Below are 13,024 nucleotides of genomic sequence, written 5' to 3'. Positions count from 1 at the left end.
AATGTTGGTTAGGTCCATCAAAAAGTCTTCTACAAAGGCAAATTTCTTCCAACACTTGATCCAATAGTTCTTCTGGTTTGGGTTCAAGATTACAGAGTTGAACACGAGTTGTTGTCGACCCAAAAGCTGGGTCGACGATGGTTATAACATAAAATAAATACATGCTTCAAATATTCCATGAATCTGTATCATTAAGCATACAAAAGACATATATTTTAGTGTTTTTAGGAGCAACTTGAGTTAAAATTATTTTACATATTCAAAAAAAAAGAAGGTAGAAAAAAAAATTATAATTATTGATAATGGTGGGTCAAATTGATTAAAGTATGTCTGAAATATTTGTAGGTGCAGTTATCATTGTACTCTGCAAATTTCTTTTGACAGTGTTGATGATACAAACCTGTCGAACATTCGGTTATGGATTAAACACCTCATGTAAGTATTTCTTCTTTAAAACTGTTATTTCGGATCATCGCTATTTCCATGCTCATTAAATTATACTTTTATTATTATTTTTGATTTATGCGGGGGGGAAATATATAATAAATTTTTTACAGTATGCATCAGTGAACTGATTCATTTAACTTACACATTCTTTATTTAAATTTGGATTTTTAATTGATATTAGTTAAGTTTTAGTTATTATGCTAAGTAAATGTTTTTTTTTTTTTTTTTGTATGAGCAACTTTAGTAGGTACAATTTTAGTTGAGAAAAATATCTTAAATTGGCTTCTCTTTTTATATAATTTATTATTTTTTTCAATTTTTGTCATTAATTAGCTTAGACGAACAATGCTATCTATTTTTTTTATTGAATTTAGTACTTAAAATACTACCATCTAAAGATTTTCCACAGTGGTAGTAAAAAAGTAAAGTAAAAGCATTTTGGTACTTAGCCATTTTTTTTAATGAATCAGCATTAAACTATGCCACATTATCTTATTCAAAGTTGTTATATATTTCTATTAATTATACGAGGGTTGTATATAAAATAAGGTTCCCAAGGAGCTGCAGACGCTAGGAACGCTGTTAAGCGGGATTTGTTGAGACTGGCGTGTAACTTGGCTCCCTTTCCCCCAGTTCCCGCTCCGGCGAGGTATCTACAACGTTAATTCTTTTCTTGGTAGTCGTGAAAGATGGAGCTTCCATTTGTTTCTCACGCCAGGTGCGAATTACACTCTGTGATTTGTTTTTTAGTGCAAGAAACGTTCCTCTGGTGGACATTCATTCCCATCTCTGTGAGGCGTACGGGGAAGAGTGTATGAGTGAGCAACATGTGCGCAAATAGTGCAGAGAATTCAAAGACGGACTTACAGACGTCCATGACAAACAACGTTCTGGCCGGCCATCGTTTTCAGACGAAGCGATTTCGAAAGAGGAAGAAGCAATGCTGAAAGATTGAAGGGTGACGGTTCGGGACCTCAGCGAGATGATCCCTGTTGTCACTAAGTCCTGCATTCACAACATTTTGAGAGACCGCTTAGGATATGCCAAGGTTTGGGCAAGGTGGGTCTTGAAAATGCTGACGAATGACTATGACAACAAACGGCAACGTGTGGAAGCCGCCTGCGAATTTCTTCATGCCTATGAAACCGATGGCAAGGAATTTTTGGACTCTGTTGTCACTGGGGACGAGACCTGGGTCCACTACATGACATCGGAAACAAAAGAACAATCCCGTTAGTGGAAGCATCCAGGCTCGCCAAAGAAGTTTAAGCAAATTCTGTCTGTTTTAAGCTATCTTCGGGGACCGACGGCAGAGTTCTACGACTCAGGCATAAAAAAGATGGTACACCGCATGTAAAAATGCATTGATCTAAACGGCGATTATGCCGAAAAAAAGAGGGAAGTCTAAGCTTTCCAAACATGTATTATTCAATGCCAATAAACATGTTTTTCATTGTGAAAATTCGTTGGGAACCTTATTTTATGGACAACCCTCGTACATGTCACTGTGGTTTTTTATTCAGATATTTTTTAAAATACAAACTTAAGAAGCCATCGAAATGTGTACCTCTAAAAAAATCCTCGTAAAAAAGAATAAAAGTTGACAGCAATGCGTTCAACTAAGAAGTAACACTGAACTAGTTTTTGTATTGAAGATTTAAAAATTTGTAAAACTTAAGTAAAAATATTGAAAAGCTTGATACACGTGGAATTGTATAAAACCAAAAACACAACGACGCTATCTGGATTTTAAATGAACGAATTCTTTTATACCCAGAAAGAACATTAGTAAAGGGTGTAGTGTAGCAAGCCTTCTTTGAATAGCACTTTGGAGGGTTGCCTATATAAATCATGTTTTAGTGTTTGCAAGCAGTAGCGAACAACAGCTTGTTTCCTAAGTATATGAGTTATATATATTTGCAAAAATAAGTGTAAAAATATCAATATACAGTAGGGAACCGATTATCCGGAACGGTCGAGACCATCGCTATTCCGGATAACTGATTTTTCCGGTTTTCTGAATCCCTACAAAAAGCCGTTTTTTTAGTGTTAAACCCAACTAAAAAAAAAGAAGAAAAAAAATTTGAAATAATCTTAAAAGTAAGAAAAAACGATTAAGTAATGCACTAATGATTGTTTCCAAAATGATGGTAAGGTAAACATCTTTAAAAAAAGAAAGGAAAATCGTAAAATCTTATGAGGAAATTTTTTTTTTTTTAAGAATGGCGAGAAAATTTATCGAATTTCGTTCCGGTTTTTTGGTTTTCCGGTTTTCTGATTTTCGGATAACGGGTTCTGTACTGTATTTAGTAAAATTTTAATTTTAAATTTAAACAAAAAATTCTTATGCTTTCAGAAATAATTGTGTGCATAGTAATTTGAATTGTAGAATAATGGTGGTTGTATTTCTCCTCAACAAAAGCAATTTCTGAGAAGATATGACTGAGACATTATGGCACTCAATGGTTAAAAAATATCAGAAATTTAAATAATCTCTCTACTTATAATTAAGGGTGCACGAGCTGTTGATGTTCATTTGGTTTTTGTTTAAACATAAGAAATTTTCTTCGAATAAAATATTTAATTCAAATTTATATTACTCTATAAGATGTGTATATTTTTTGCATTTTCATTCTGTAAGCTTCTTTTTCGTTAGAATATATGTCTCCTCCACAATTTATATATGAGTGTTGTTTTTTAAGTGAGGGCCGTTTTGTCGTGTACTCTAATAGGTGACGCTTGCATCACAACTAGTACTCGTGGCGTGTCCTGGCATTCCTTGGGAACCACTGTGCTCGATGGCAGTTTAGTGGATAAACTGTCAATTCTGTGTCTTAAAATGTTCAAATTTTACAAATCGCCTGCCATGCACGAGGTATGGACAGTGATAAGTTTTTAGTCTGCAAAAAAAATGTCTGCTGCATTCATTTGCTGGTAGATTTGTGAGATAGCAAAATTCCCTGCCGTGCTGACCGGGAATTTTGCTACTGTACGACAATGACTCTCTCCGCAGTTCAGATCCCAGCTCTATTGGACTCTTTTGGCTTGGAAGTTTTGGACCACCCCTACAGTTCAGACATTGCTCTGAGTGATTTTCATCTTTTCCAATATTTCAATCATCATTTTGGTGGCCAACACTACAAAGATGGCGGTATGTGAAAACGGCCTTGACCACTTGGTTAACAGAGCAGGGGGCAAGTTTGTATGAATAGGGTATTCTAAATCTACTAGTAAGGTATGGTAAGTGTTTTAACAAACTTGGCAACTGTGCTAAAAAAGAGAGAAACATATGTAGAATCTGAAAATAAATTTGCTTCTTGAAAATTTTCTTTCATTGGTTTTTATTTTCAAACTGCCTTTACTTTAAAAACAACCGTCGTATATATATATTTGATAAATTAATTATTGTAAAAAATAGAAAAATAATTAAAAGGATTTAATTTTCAACAAATATTTTATTAATTTTAAAGATAAAAATATTTAATGCTTAGAAATGTTTATATAAAATTGATCATATTTGTCGCTAACATGATGCGTGCGGCCCGTTGTTAATCTACCTGCTGTGCATGTGACCCTTCACTCAAAACGGTTGTGCACCCCTAACTTATACTACCCACAGTATCACTTTGAGTACTTTTTTGAGCAGCAATGCTTGCTTTGAACCAACTTCCTGTAGCATCATTTATATATTTTTTGACCACACTTATGTTTGTTTATGCTTGCATATTATACATTGATTATTGCATGCTGTAGGTATTTTTATTGCATGTTACTCCAATTATGCTTTATTTATTATTACTTATATAATTTATTTTGCATCTGTAATTTTATATTTATTTATTTCACATTTATTTTCAGCTTTCTATGATTTAGTATCACGAGATTCAAATAGTTTATTTGCATATAGCAGGTCAGCAGTTGTATTTTAATCGGTACCAAAGGGCGTTAAAAGGTTATTTGGCTCATTTTATTCTACATTCCTTTCGATTTCTTTTTGTTTTGGGTAACATTTTTCTTTTTTTAACAGCCATGGAAACTTTAAAGATATGGCTCGACAGACCCTCCAAGAAGAAGCCCGAGAGCGATAAGCCGTCGTGTTTTGGATTTTTGAAGCAATGCTTTCGTCTGAAATGCACAAACAAAACTAAAGAGATGGAATACACGTATAAAGACATCTACAGATTTTAGTTCATTTTGAGTCAAGGAGTATGCCACAGTTTGTTGTCATTTGAATTCTAAAGAAATTGTCGTAGAACGTTTTATGTTTTAAGGAATTTGATCTGTTGTTATCTCTTCCTACTCAAATGGTGTCAATTCCCACCCCCCTTCAAAATGATTGCAGCTTTTGTTTTTGTATAGTTGATTTAAAGTTTTCATTCAAATTCTGTGAGAAATTGTTATGCATGAGTATTGGAAAAGAAACTATGTTGAATCATTCTATTCAATCTGTGAAGAAACAGGGAAAATAGATTGAGTTTAAAAATCACCTGAAATAACAGGAAAAATCCAAAGAATTTTTTTTTTGTGCTTATAAACTGGAAATTCTTATTTTCCTCTTTTAAAAAAGTGGTGACCACTCAAAGCGTAATCTATGAGATATTTAAGAATGATATTTCAGCTAAACTAAACTATTTCATTTACTATAGCATTATTTAAGTATGTCCCCTTTTTTTTCTATCTAAGCATATTTTTTTCTATCTCAATTAAAATTAGTCTAGTTAGCTTTATATAGCTGTAAATACACAAGTGGGCAACCTTTGTGCTAAAATACAAACTGAGGTAAACAACGTTAAAGAGCACAAAAATATTATTAAATGCAGACAGCTGTTTCGGATGCTCAAAGGGCAACCTTCATCAGTGCAACTGTTGCATTGATGAAGGTTGCCCTTTGAGCATCCGAAACAGCTGTCTGCATTTAATAATATTTTTGTGCTCCTTAACGTTGTTTACCTTAGTTTGTTTTTATATAGCTGTGTTTCCACTTTATACAGTGTGTATAATACGTACAGGAAAAACACTGAGTGACAACCCTGATTAGAAAAACTAATCTTCTTTTTTAATGGGTCTTTATTAAATTTGTAAAATAAATATTTTAATGGGTGTATTTTAAATCATCAAATAAGATTGGGGTACCTTATTATCAATGGCGGTTTTAATTTACTATGTTATTTTTGAAGTGAATACTTTCATTAATCTCGTTTTATTTATTTTTGATCTTATTTATTTATTTTATAATCTGTTGGGTGAAATTAATGTATTAAAATGCTTCCTCATATATTTTTAAAGGTTTTTGACTAATTTCCTCCAAGAAAAATGTAGCTTTCATTGGAGTTCTATTTAAGATTTATTTATTCTTTTAAATTTACTCAAAAAAGTATCATTCGTTAAATTAGTTGTGTGCAAAAAGGAAAAACATTTAAGTATATATTTACTGTTTTTGATATATTAGTGCAGAAATTTTACATTTTATACACATGTCATTGGAGGCTGTAAAAAAAAGTTTTTCCCAATATTATCATATATTTTGCCTTTCCTTTAAAAAAAAAATGTTTTGATGTATTCAAATATCGTTTTGGAAAAAAAAAAATTTCCTTAATTTTCGTATATATTTTCTTCAGACTTAGCACCCTGTATAATAATGTTGTTGATATGTTTAATTTATTTTATACCTCTAATAATATAATCACACTTTGAGTTAATCTTTTTTCTTTATAACAGAATTGATTCTTTCTTTGTTTTATTTTTAACTGTTTCTTGTCATTTACATTCATTTTTGCTGATGATCAATCTATCTTACCATAGAATGATCTTACTTGCCAAGTGGTGTGGTGATTATTATTGACATTTATATGTCATTTAATGATTGATTCCATGAGACAATTTTATTTATTTATTTTTTAGAGTTTCTCACTCTTTCAAACAAACAATTTTTGAAGTTTTCATTTGAGGGTATCTGAAGAATCTTTGCGCTGGTTCGAATTAATAATATGTTTAAACTCATTTCTTAAGGGGACACTTCAGGTTCAAAATGATTTTTTTTTAAATATCAACCAATTTTAATGAAAATTTCATAGATTGGGAATAAAGCATTTAGAAAGATATTCCCAAAATTTGAAGCAAAAATATTAATTTGTTGAAAAGTTATAATTTTTTTAATAATTTATCCGCAAGTAAAATTACTAAATGTTCCAATATTTCAAAATGTTTCCTGCGCATGAGTTTTTATCGTAGCTGTATGAAACTCATTTATATTACAGTTTGAATAAATATAAATAAAATTGGATATGTTTGAACAACTTAGCACTTAATTTTAAACAAATAAAAAATCAAAATATCATAGTCTTTATATAATTTTTATAAATTGAAATTTAAATAATACTTTAAAGTAATTTAAAAAATATTCAGTGAGTATTCAGCTTTTATTTATATCACATTGGTTAGGGAACATTAGACCAATCATATATATGAGAAAAAAATAAAGATTTATTCAAAACTCATGCGCAAGGAACTTTTCGAAGTTTGAATATTATCGTAAAAAAACAACATTGAGAAAAAACAGTTTAACTATAAAAACAGACAGTTTACATAACCTTGTTTACAAATCTTGAAATGCTTATAACTTTGCAAAAAATGACTGAAATTGAAAAATTTTTCTTTTAAATTGTGGCTAGATATAACTATTATTTTTTGAAACAAAAATTGAAAAAAGTATAATTTGGTCGATTTTTGGGTTTTTCATCGTGAAGTGTCCCCTTAAAGTTCAGACGCAACTCTTGGACTGTAGCTTCACTTTATGTTTTGCATTATCACAAGAATGCTAACCCACACATCTCGAGATCCGAGAGATAGACAACAACAAAGAAATAAGCACACATGCAAAAACAAAACAATTGGCGAGAGACACGTGTGGCACGGGGCCTCACAATTGGCGAGATATTCACAACATCGCCATACGCATACAGTATCAAATATATGCAGTTAAAAAATTCTTATGTTTTAAGTATTAATTTGCATTCTAATACATCAATAACTATTTTTAGAATTTTTTGTGTCGATCTTATTTAAACAATGTTGAATTTCTATTTTTAATTACATTATAATCCTAATTATTTGCTATGACTTTTTTTTATTTTAATATTCCTTAGTTACTAAAGAGTGTAATTAATTCTGTATTGTTTTATAAAAAATTTCATGTGTTGCGTGTTAGCTTTAGTATTAGATAGTAAATCACTGAAACAGTTTCAAAAAGTTCCCTCATACTAAAATTAATAAATACGTATTGCAAAATATGCATAAAACTGCCCTTTGCTTCAATACATTTTATTTTAAGCAAACTGAGTTTACAATATGATTTTGGATTACAAAAATTTTCGTTGGTGATTTCATAAAAAACTAAAAACAAAACTAGTTATTCATTTAAAATTTTTCTTGTCTATGTAAAATAATGAGGTTTTAACATATTTTATGGAATGCATTGGAATATTATTGTTGGAATCCATTGCATTTTCCTCTTTTGCACAAATGAATGAGTGCTAATTATAATGTGCCAAATTCCTACTTAATACTACTTGTACTTTTTCATTATACTATATAAATGTTGAAGCAGTATTAAATTTCATTGTTGATGGTAGTGGATTAAAATTCAACTGATCCAAATTGTTGCCATTTTATCTTTGAGCAGTGCACTCCATTATAGTTTTCTTTATACCCAATTTTCAAATTCTTGTTGAATATAAAAGCACAGTGAAAATCGTTGTAAAAATAAACATTTAAAAACAAAAACTTCTCTATTAAATATATTTTTTGTAAACTCTAGATGTAGAGTTATGGAGTATATGTATATATGCAGTGAAATCTCCATTAAGCGGACACTCTCGGGAACCGAATGTTTGCGATAGTTGTCCATTTAGGGGAAGGGTACACGAAGGCCATAAATTGTGTTTATAATAATTGCAAAGTTATCGAAATAATCTATAATAACTATTTACAATGATATTTATTTCAACTTAACGAAATTATGACCTTTGTTTTATATTTATCCTGTTAAAAAGAAAGATTTGATCGAAGCATACTTTAAGCAGATTAAACCATATCTTCATGGTACATTTTTAAATCATTTTTTTCATCAATCTCATCATTTTTGGATGGATATCAGTTCCTCAATACAAGTTTGAGCATCACTTAAAGTTCTCAGAAAGCATCCATTGAGTATCCGATGTCATTTGCAACTATTTTGTTCGTATTTAAATCATTCTTCTGAATTTCAACATTTTCGAGCGAATCGGATTTGTGAACTCAAAAGATTCAGAATTCATGTCATCTGCTTTTTGGTGTATTCTCTTTTTAAAACTGCCTCAGTAAAATGGTTTAGCTTCTTAATTTTTTTAAACTTTCAGGTGGCAATTATCCACAAAAAAGTGTGTAGGGCGTCCATTTTTAGGTCGAGGCCTTGTCTAAGCTTTAAGCTTCTCGTCGAGTGCTTGAAAATGAGTTGCCTATAAAACACTTTGAAGTTTTTAATAACGTCTAGTGAAAGAGGTTTGAAGGAAAGAATGCAATTTTTTGATGAACATCTGGGTGAGATGGTATTTAGAAGAAGAATTTTTCTTGTCATCCTTATCTGACAGAATGCTTTGGGAACTTTTTTAACCATTTATTAGCCCCAGTTTCTCAGCTGAATCTGTAACATGGGTATTGATAGATATTCGAATTGGGTTCTCGTTTCCCTTTTAACACCCCAGTTTCATTCGTTTCTCCTCTGTTTTTAATGATATCTGCAGCCAATCTTAAAATGTTAGGCCCATTTTCAGACACTGCTTTTTTGGTATTTGGGATATGCCTCAGTTTTTTCTTTCAAAGTGATTATTTAAACAAAAAGAGATTTCCTCAAGAATAAGGATCTCGAGTACTCTTTCAAAATAATTTCAGACATAGCTACAGAGAAATTGAAATATATATTTCCTAATTATGTTCATAGATATTTGAATGGATGCTTCTATTCCTTCCCCATTGCTTGATAGGAAACATTGGCGAATACACCTCATTGAAAGTAAGTATTGTTTGATTTATATGAATTCTTTTAATTCAGCTGTGTTGAATACTGGTTAGAAATAAAAAGGATGATTTCAACTTGAGGGGGTCTCATGATTCAACTCTCCATGAAAAGATATTATTTTATCTTCTTTCTTGGAAAAGATAAATGATTCTTTAGTACGGAAATAGATAAACAATCATTTGAATGATGGATAAGGAAAAAAAATTGACATGCTTTAAAAAATGGATGATCCTTGCATTTCTTTTTTTTTTAAAAGTGAAATAATATTCAGGGTATCTGGGCACCTGGAAAGTCATGAATTTTGGTATTGAACAAAATGTGTCATGATTTTTAACTGTTTTTTTAAAAAAAAAAAAAATTGATTTAGGTCGCCAAAAATCTGATTTTTAAAATGGAATTTCCTACCCCCCCCCCCCCCCCCCCACTAATTTCACAGTGTTCTGAATTTGTAACAAAATCCCCACTCACAGTCATATTTTGTTAAAAAATAAGATATTTTTATCATGTTCCTTAAAAATGATGGTGTTCTTTCAAAAATGAATGAAAAAATATCATTTCTTAAATGTCTTTTCAATTTCTACGATTTCAGAATTTTTATTATTATTTATTTTATCGATTTAAAATTCTTGCTGAAGCAAGTCAGTCATTGGCGAATTTTTTTATTCCGGGATGAGAACAGAAAAATTGGGACTATTTCTTTCCTTTCCGATAAACAAGAAAAGTATCTTTAGAATATAATTCTGCAGAAAAAAAGAAACAAAAAATTATTTGCTTTTGTATTTTTTTCAGCTGTTTTATTGCTTCAACTCTTTCTTGATTCTGTTTAATAAATTTAAAATCTATAAATATGAAGATGCAGTTTTGGTTATACCTATCATTTCAATGAATGTTATTATAATGCTTTTTTTAATGTATTGTGTTTAAGTCGGAGAAAATAGTAACTTCGTTAGTCGTGAAAAATTCATGAATTTGAAAATCTAAAATATATACCCTTCAAATTTAGAAAAAGATGTGTCTGGTTTGAAAATACTGTTTTCGGGGCATAAATGACTGTGCAAAGAGAGTGGTTTCTTTTCATAGAAGATAGACTGAAAATGAGAGGTTTCATTGCATATAGGGAACTCTGTTATAACGACCCTTAACATATAGTTTTAGATTCATTGTCAAAAATAATGTATAGTATTCATAACGTTTAAATGAGGAATAAAACCAGTTGAATTGCTGTATGAAGTGTGATTCCTCTAGTGATCAAATGAATACAGTTTCAAGGGTATTTTTCTTCTCATACATTTGAATGTGACTATTTCATTTTTGTCTTTGTTTTCAACAAAGATTTTCAAAACATGTTTTGACCTGTTTAGTAGCACAATCGTTATTTTTTTCACCCTGTATATAGCTTCATATTTTGAGTGTGTGTGTGTCATTTACAAAAGCAATCATTGTGTGTATTGATAAAATAGTGATAAACTGTCAAGAGATTTGTAGAAATATATATTATCAGTTAACTCTCTGTGGATTGGGCTCATTTGGAATGAAATTTCTCTGCTATTTTCCCCCATTGGAGAAAACAGGTTTTTTCATGCAAGAAAGCTTGTAGGCTCAGACTGAGGACTTAAAGTAATTGTTCCTAAAACAAGACGAAAAATTGCTTGACAGAGTGTTAAATATCTCTTCTATTAAATAATGCTTTAAAATTCAATCATCCTATTTCCTGTTCGTTCTGTGTAACTCTTTTTTGCAAAAGGAAATGCTAAGAATATCGGTGTGGTTTCCTGCTGCTTTTGAAACACTAATCTAAAACTCTAAGGACCTACTGTGCCCATCTCAATTTTCTTGACCTTGGGCTCTGGGGTGCAGATGTTCTGGTCAGGTAGTCAGACGAACGCGGAACCCCCAGTGTTTTGTTCCCAAGCATACTCGGTACTCATTTATCGACCCACTGAAGGCACGAAAGGCTGAGTCAACCTTACCCAGCCCGAGGATTGCACCCAGGACCTGTGGCAGGTGAGCGGGAAGCGCTACCACTCAGTTACCGGGCATCACACTTTAATCTAAACGTGTTAAAATTGAATCAGTTTCATTATCTTAAATGCCAAAAAAAAACCCCAATTTTTTTAAACAATAAATCTGGTATTTTAATCGCGCAGAAGATTTTTAAACTAAAACAGGTGTGTGATGTAAAATGTGACATTTTTAGATAAAAAATTTAAAATGTGTTTCACTGCAAATTAAATTAAAATTTAATTTTTAAAATCAAATTAAAATTTTTAAAAATGTGTTTCACTGCAATGTTTCGAAAATAATATATTTAAGTATGAAAAGCCCTTTCGCCAATCTCATATTTTGTGTTGTGTAGACAATGTGTAGCTAAAATGGTACAATGTCAAAATTTCTAACTAGGCATGACTATTTTCAGCGTTAGATGAGTTACACACAAAAAAATATATCTATTTTTATCATTTGTAGTAAGATGACTCATTCATTTTTCTGAAAGACTAATGATATGTATACACACCTTAAAAGCATTCTATCTATAAATTTTATTAGAAAATTTACGTATCGAATTTTGTAATTATATTTTTATATTATACTTTTTGTGCCAAAATCAAAGACTATTGTACCAATTTGCATTTTATATAATTATAATTTAAAAATTTTTTTTATGTATTATGGCAGTGTTATTTGATAGTATGTTATATTTATAACTTGTTTTTTTTTTTTTTCATATATTTTCTCAAGTGTCATGGTTGCATTTATTTTATGTTCTTTTAAAACTGGTTTGTGCAAAGATCTGAAGTTTTTTTTATTTTATATTTATTTATTTTATGATTTGTATTTTTGAATAAATGCTTAAGTTGAATGACTAAAGAAAAATTATGGAGTGTATTTTTTTATGGATTGTTTTTATTTATACAGTTTCGAATTTCATTGGAGGTCAATTCATGTAAGCGAAGGTGTACTTAACTATTGTAATTCATTTATGGGTAGTGGTTAAAGATGACCCTCATCCAAAAAGTAACTTATGTAACATTAAACAAATACAGGTTTCTTAAGAAAAGATGTGCTCATTCTTTTTACGCGTGGATGCATTGTTTAGTAGTTCCTGAAACAGTTTGTAGATATTCCAAACTAGAAGTAGGCTTCCCCTCATTTTCTTTCTCAGACCTAACCTTATTTTCTGTCATTAGTTTGGACCTAAAATTTCCTTCTGAATCTTTCCAACTCTCTGCAACTTTATTCATCTTCATTCAATATGATATGATAGTAAGGTATTGTATAGTTATTTGTAGTTCTGTTTGCTCTAGAAATATTCATTTCTTGACAATTTTGAAACGTATTAAGTATCTAGAATATATATATAGAATATATATATATTTTTTTCCAAAGTTGTCACTCGCTATTTTCTTCTTCTATGGGCCTTTTTGCAATACTTCATTTACATATGATCTTAGCAATTTATGTTTTTATTATACCTGTATGACTTTTTTGGATTAATAAATGGTTCTTAAAACATAAAAGTGT

General features: G+C 30.5%; 1 protein-coding gene across 9 annotated transcripts in view; it reads left to right on the top strand.

Moving 5' to 3' along the window:
- LOC107447796 (uncharacterized) overlaps nucleotides 1–13,020 on the top strand; it is a 39,749-nt gene extending 26,729 nt beyond the window's left edge. For 2 of the 9 annotated variants that reach the window (XR_015429469.1, XR_015429472.1), the window contains exons 10-12: nucleotides 346–435; nucleotides 4,475–5,206; nucleotides 5,403–13,020. Coding sequence is in view for 4 of the 9 variants with exons in the window: in XM_016062814.4 (XP_015918300.1) it covers nucleotides 346–435; nucleotides 4,475–4,635 (251 nt within the window). In the remaining 5 variants the exon portion in view is untranslated. Of the gene's footprint in view, nucleotides 1–345; nucleotides 436–4,305; nucleotides 4,400–4,474 lie in introns of all 9 variants that reach the window. The other 7 variants (XM_016062816.4, XM_071179344.2, XM_016062814.4 and 4 more) reach the window with 5 other exon arrangements.
- The last annotated feature ends 4 nt before the right edge of the window (nucleotides 13,021–13,024 follow it).

This window comes from Parasteatoda tepidariorum, chromosome 1, assembly GCF_982258835.1.
Source record: "Parasteatoda tepidariorum strain Cologne lab strain chromosome 1, Ptep-v5.0, whole genome shotgun sequence".
Lineage (NCBI taxonomy): Eukaryota > Metazoa > Arthropoda > Arachnida > Araneae > Theridiidae > Parasteatoda > Parasteatoda tepidariorum.
Note: the sequence above shows the minus strand (reverse complement) of the source record. Positions and strands in the feature narration are given on the sequence as shown.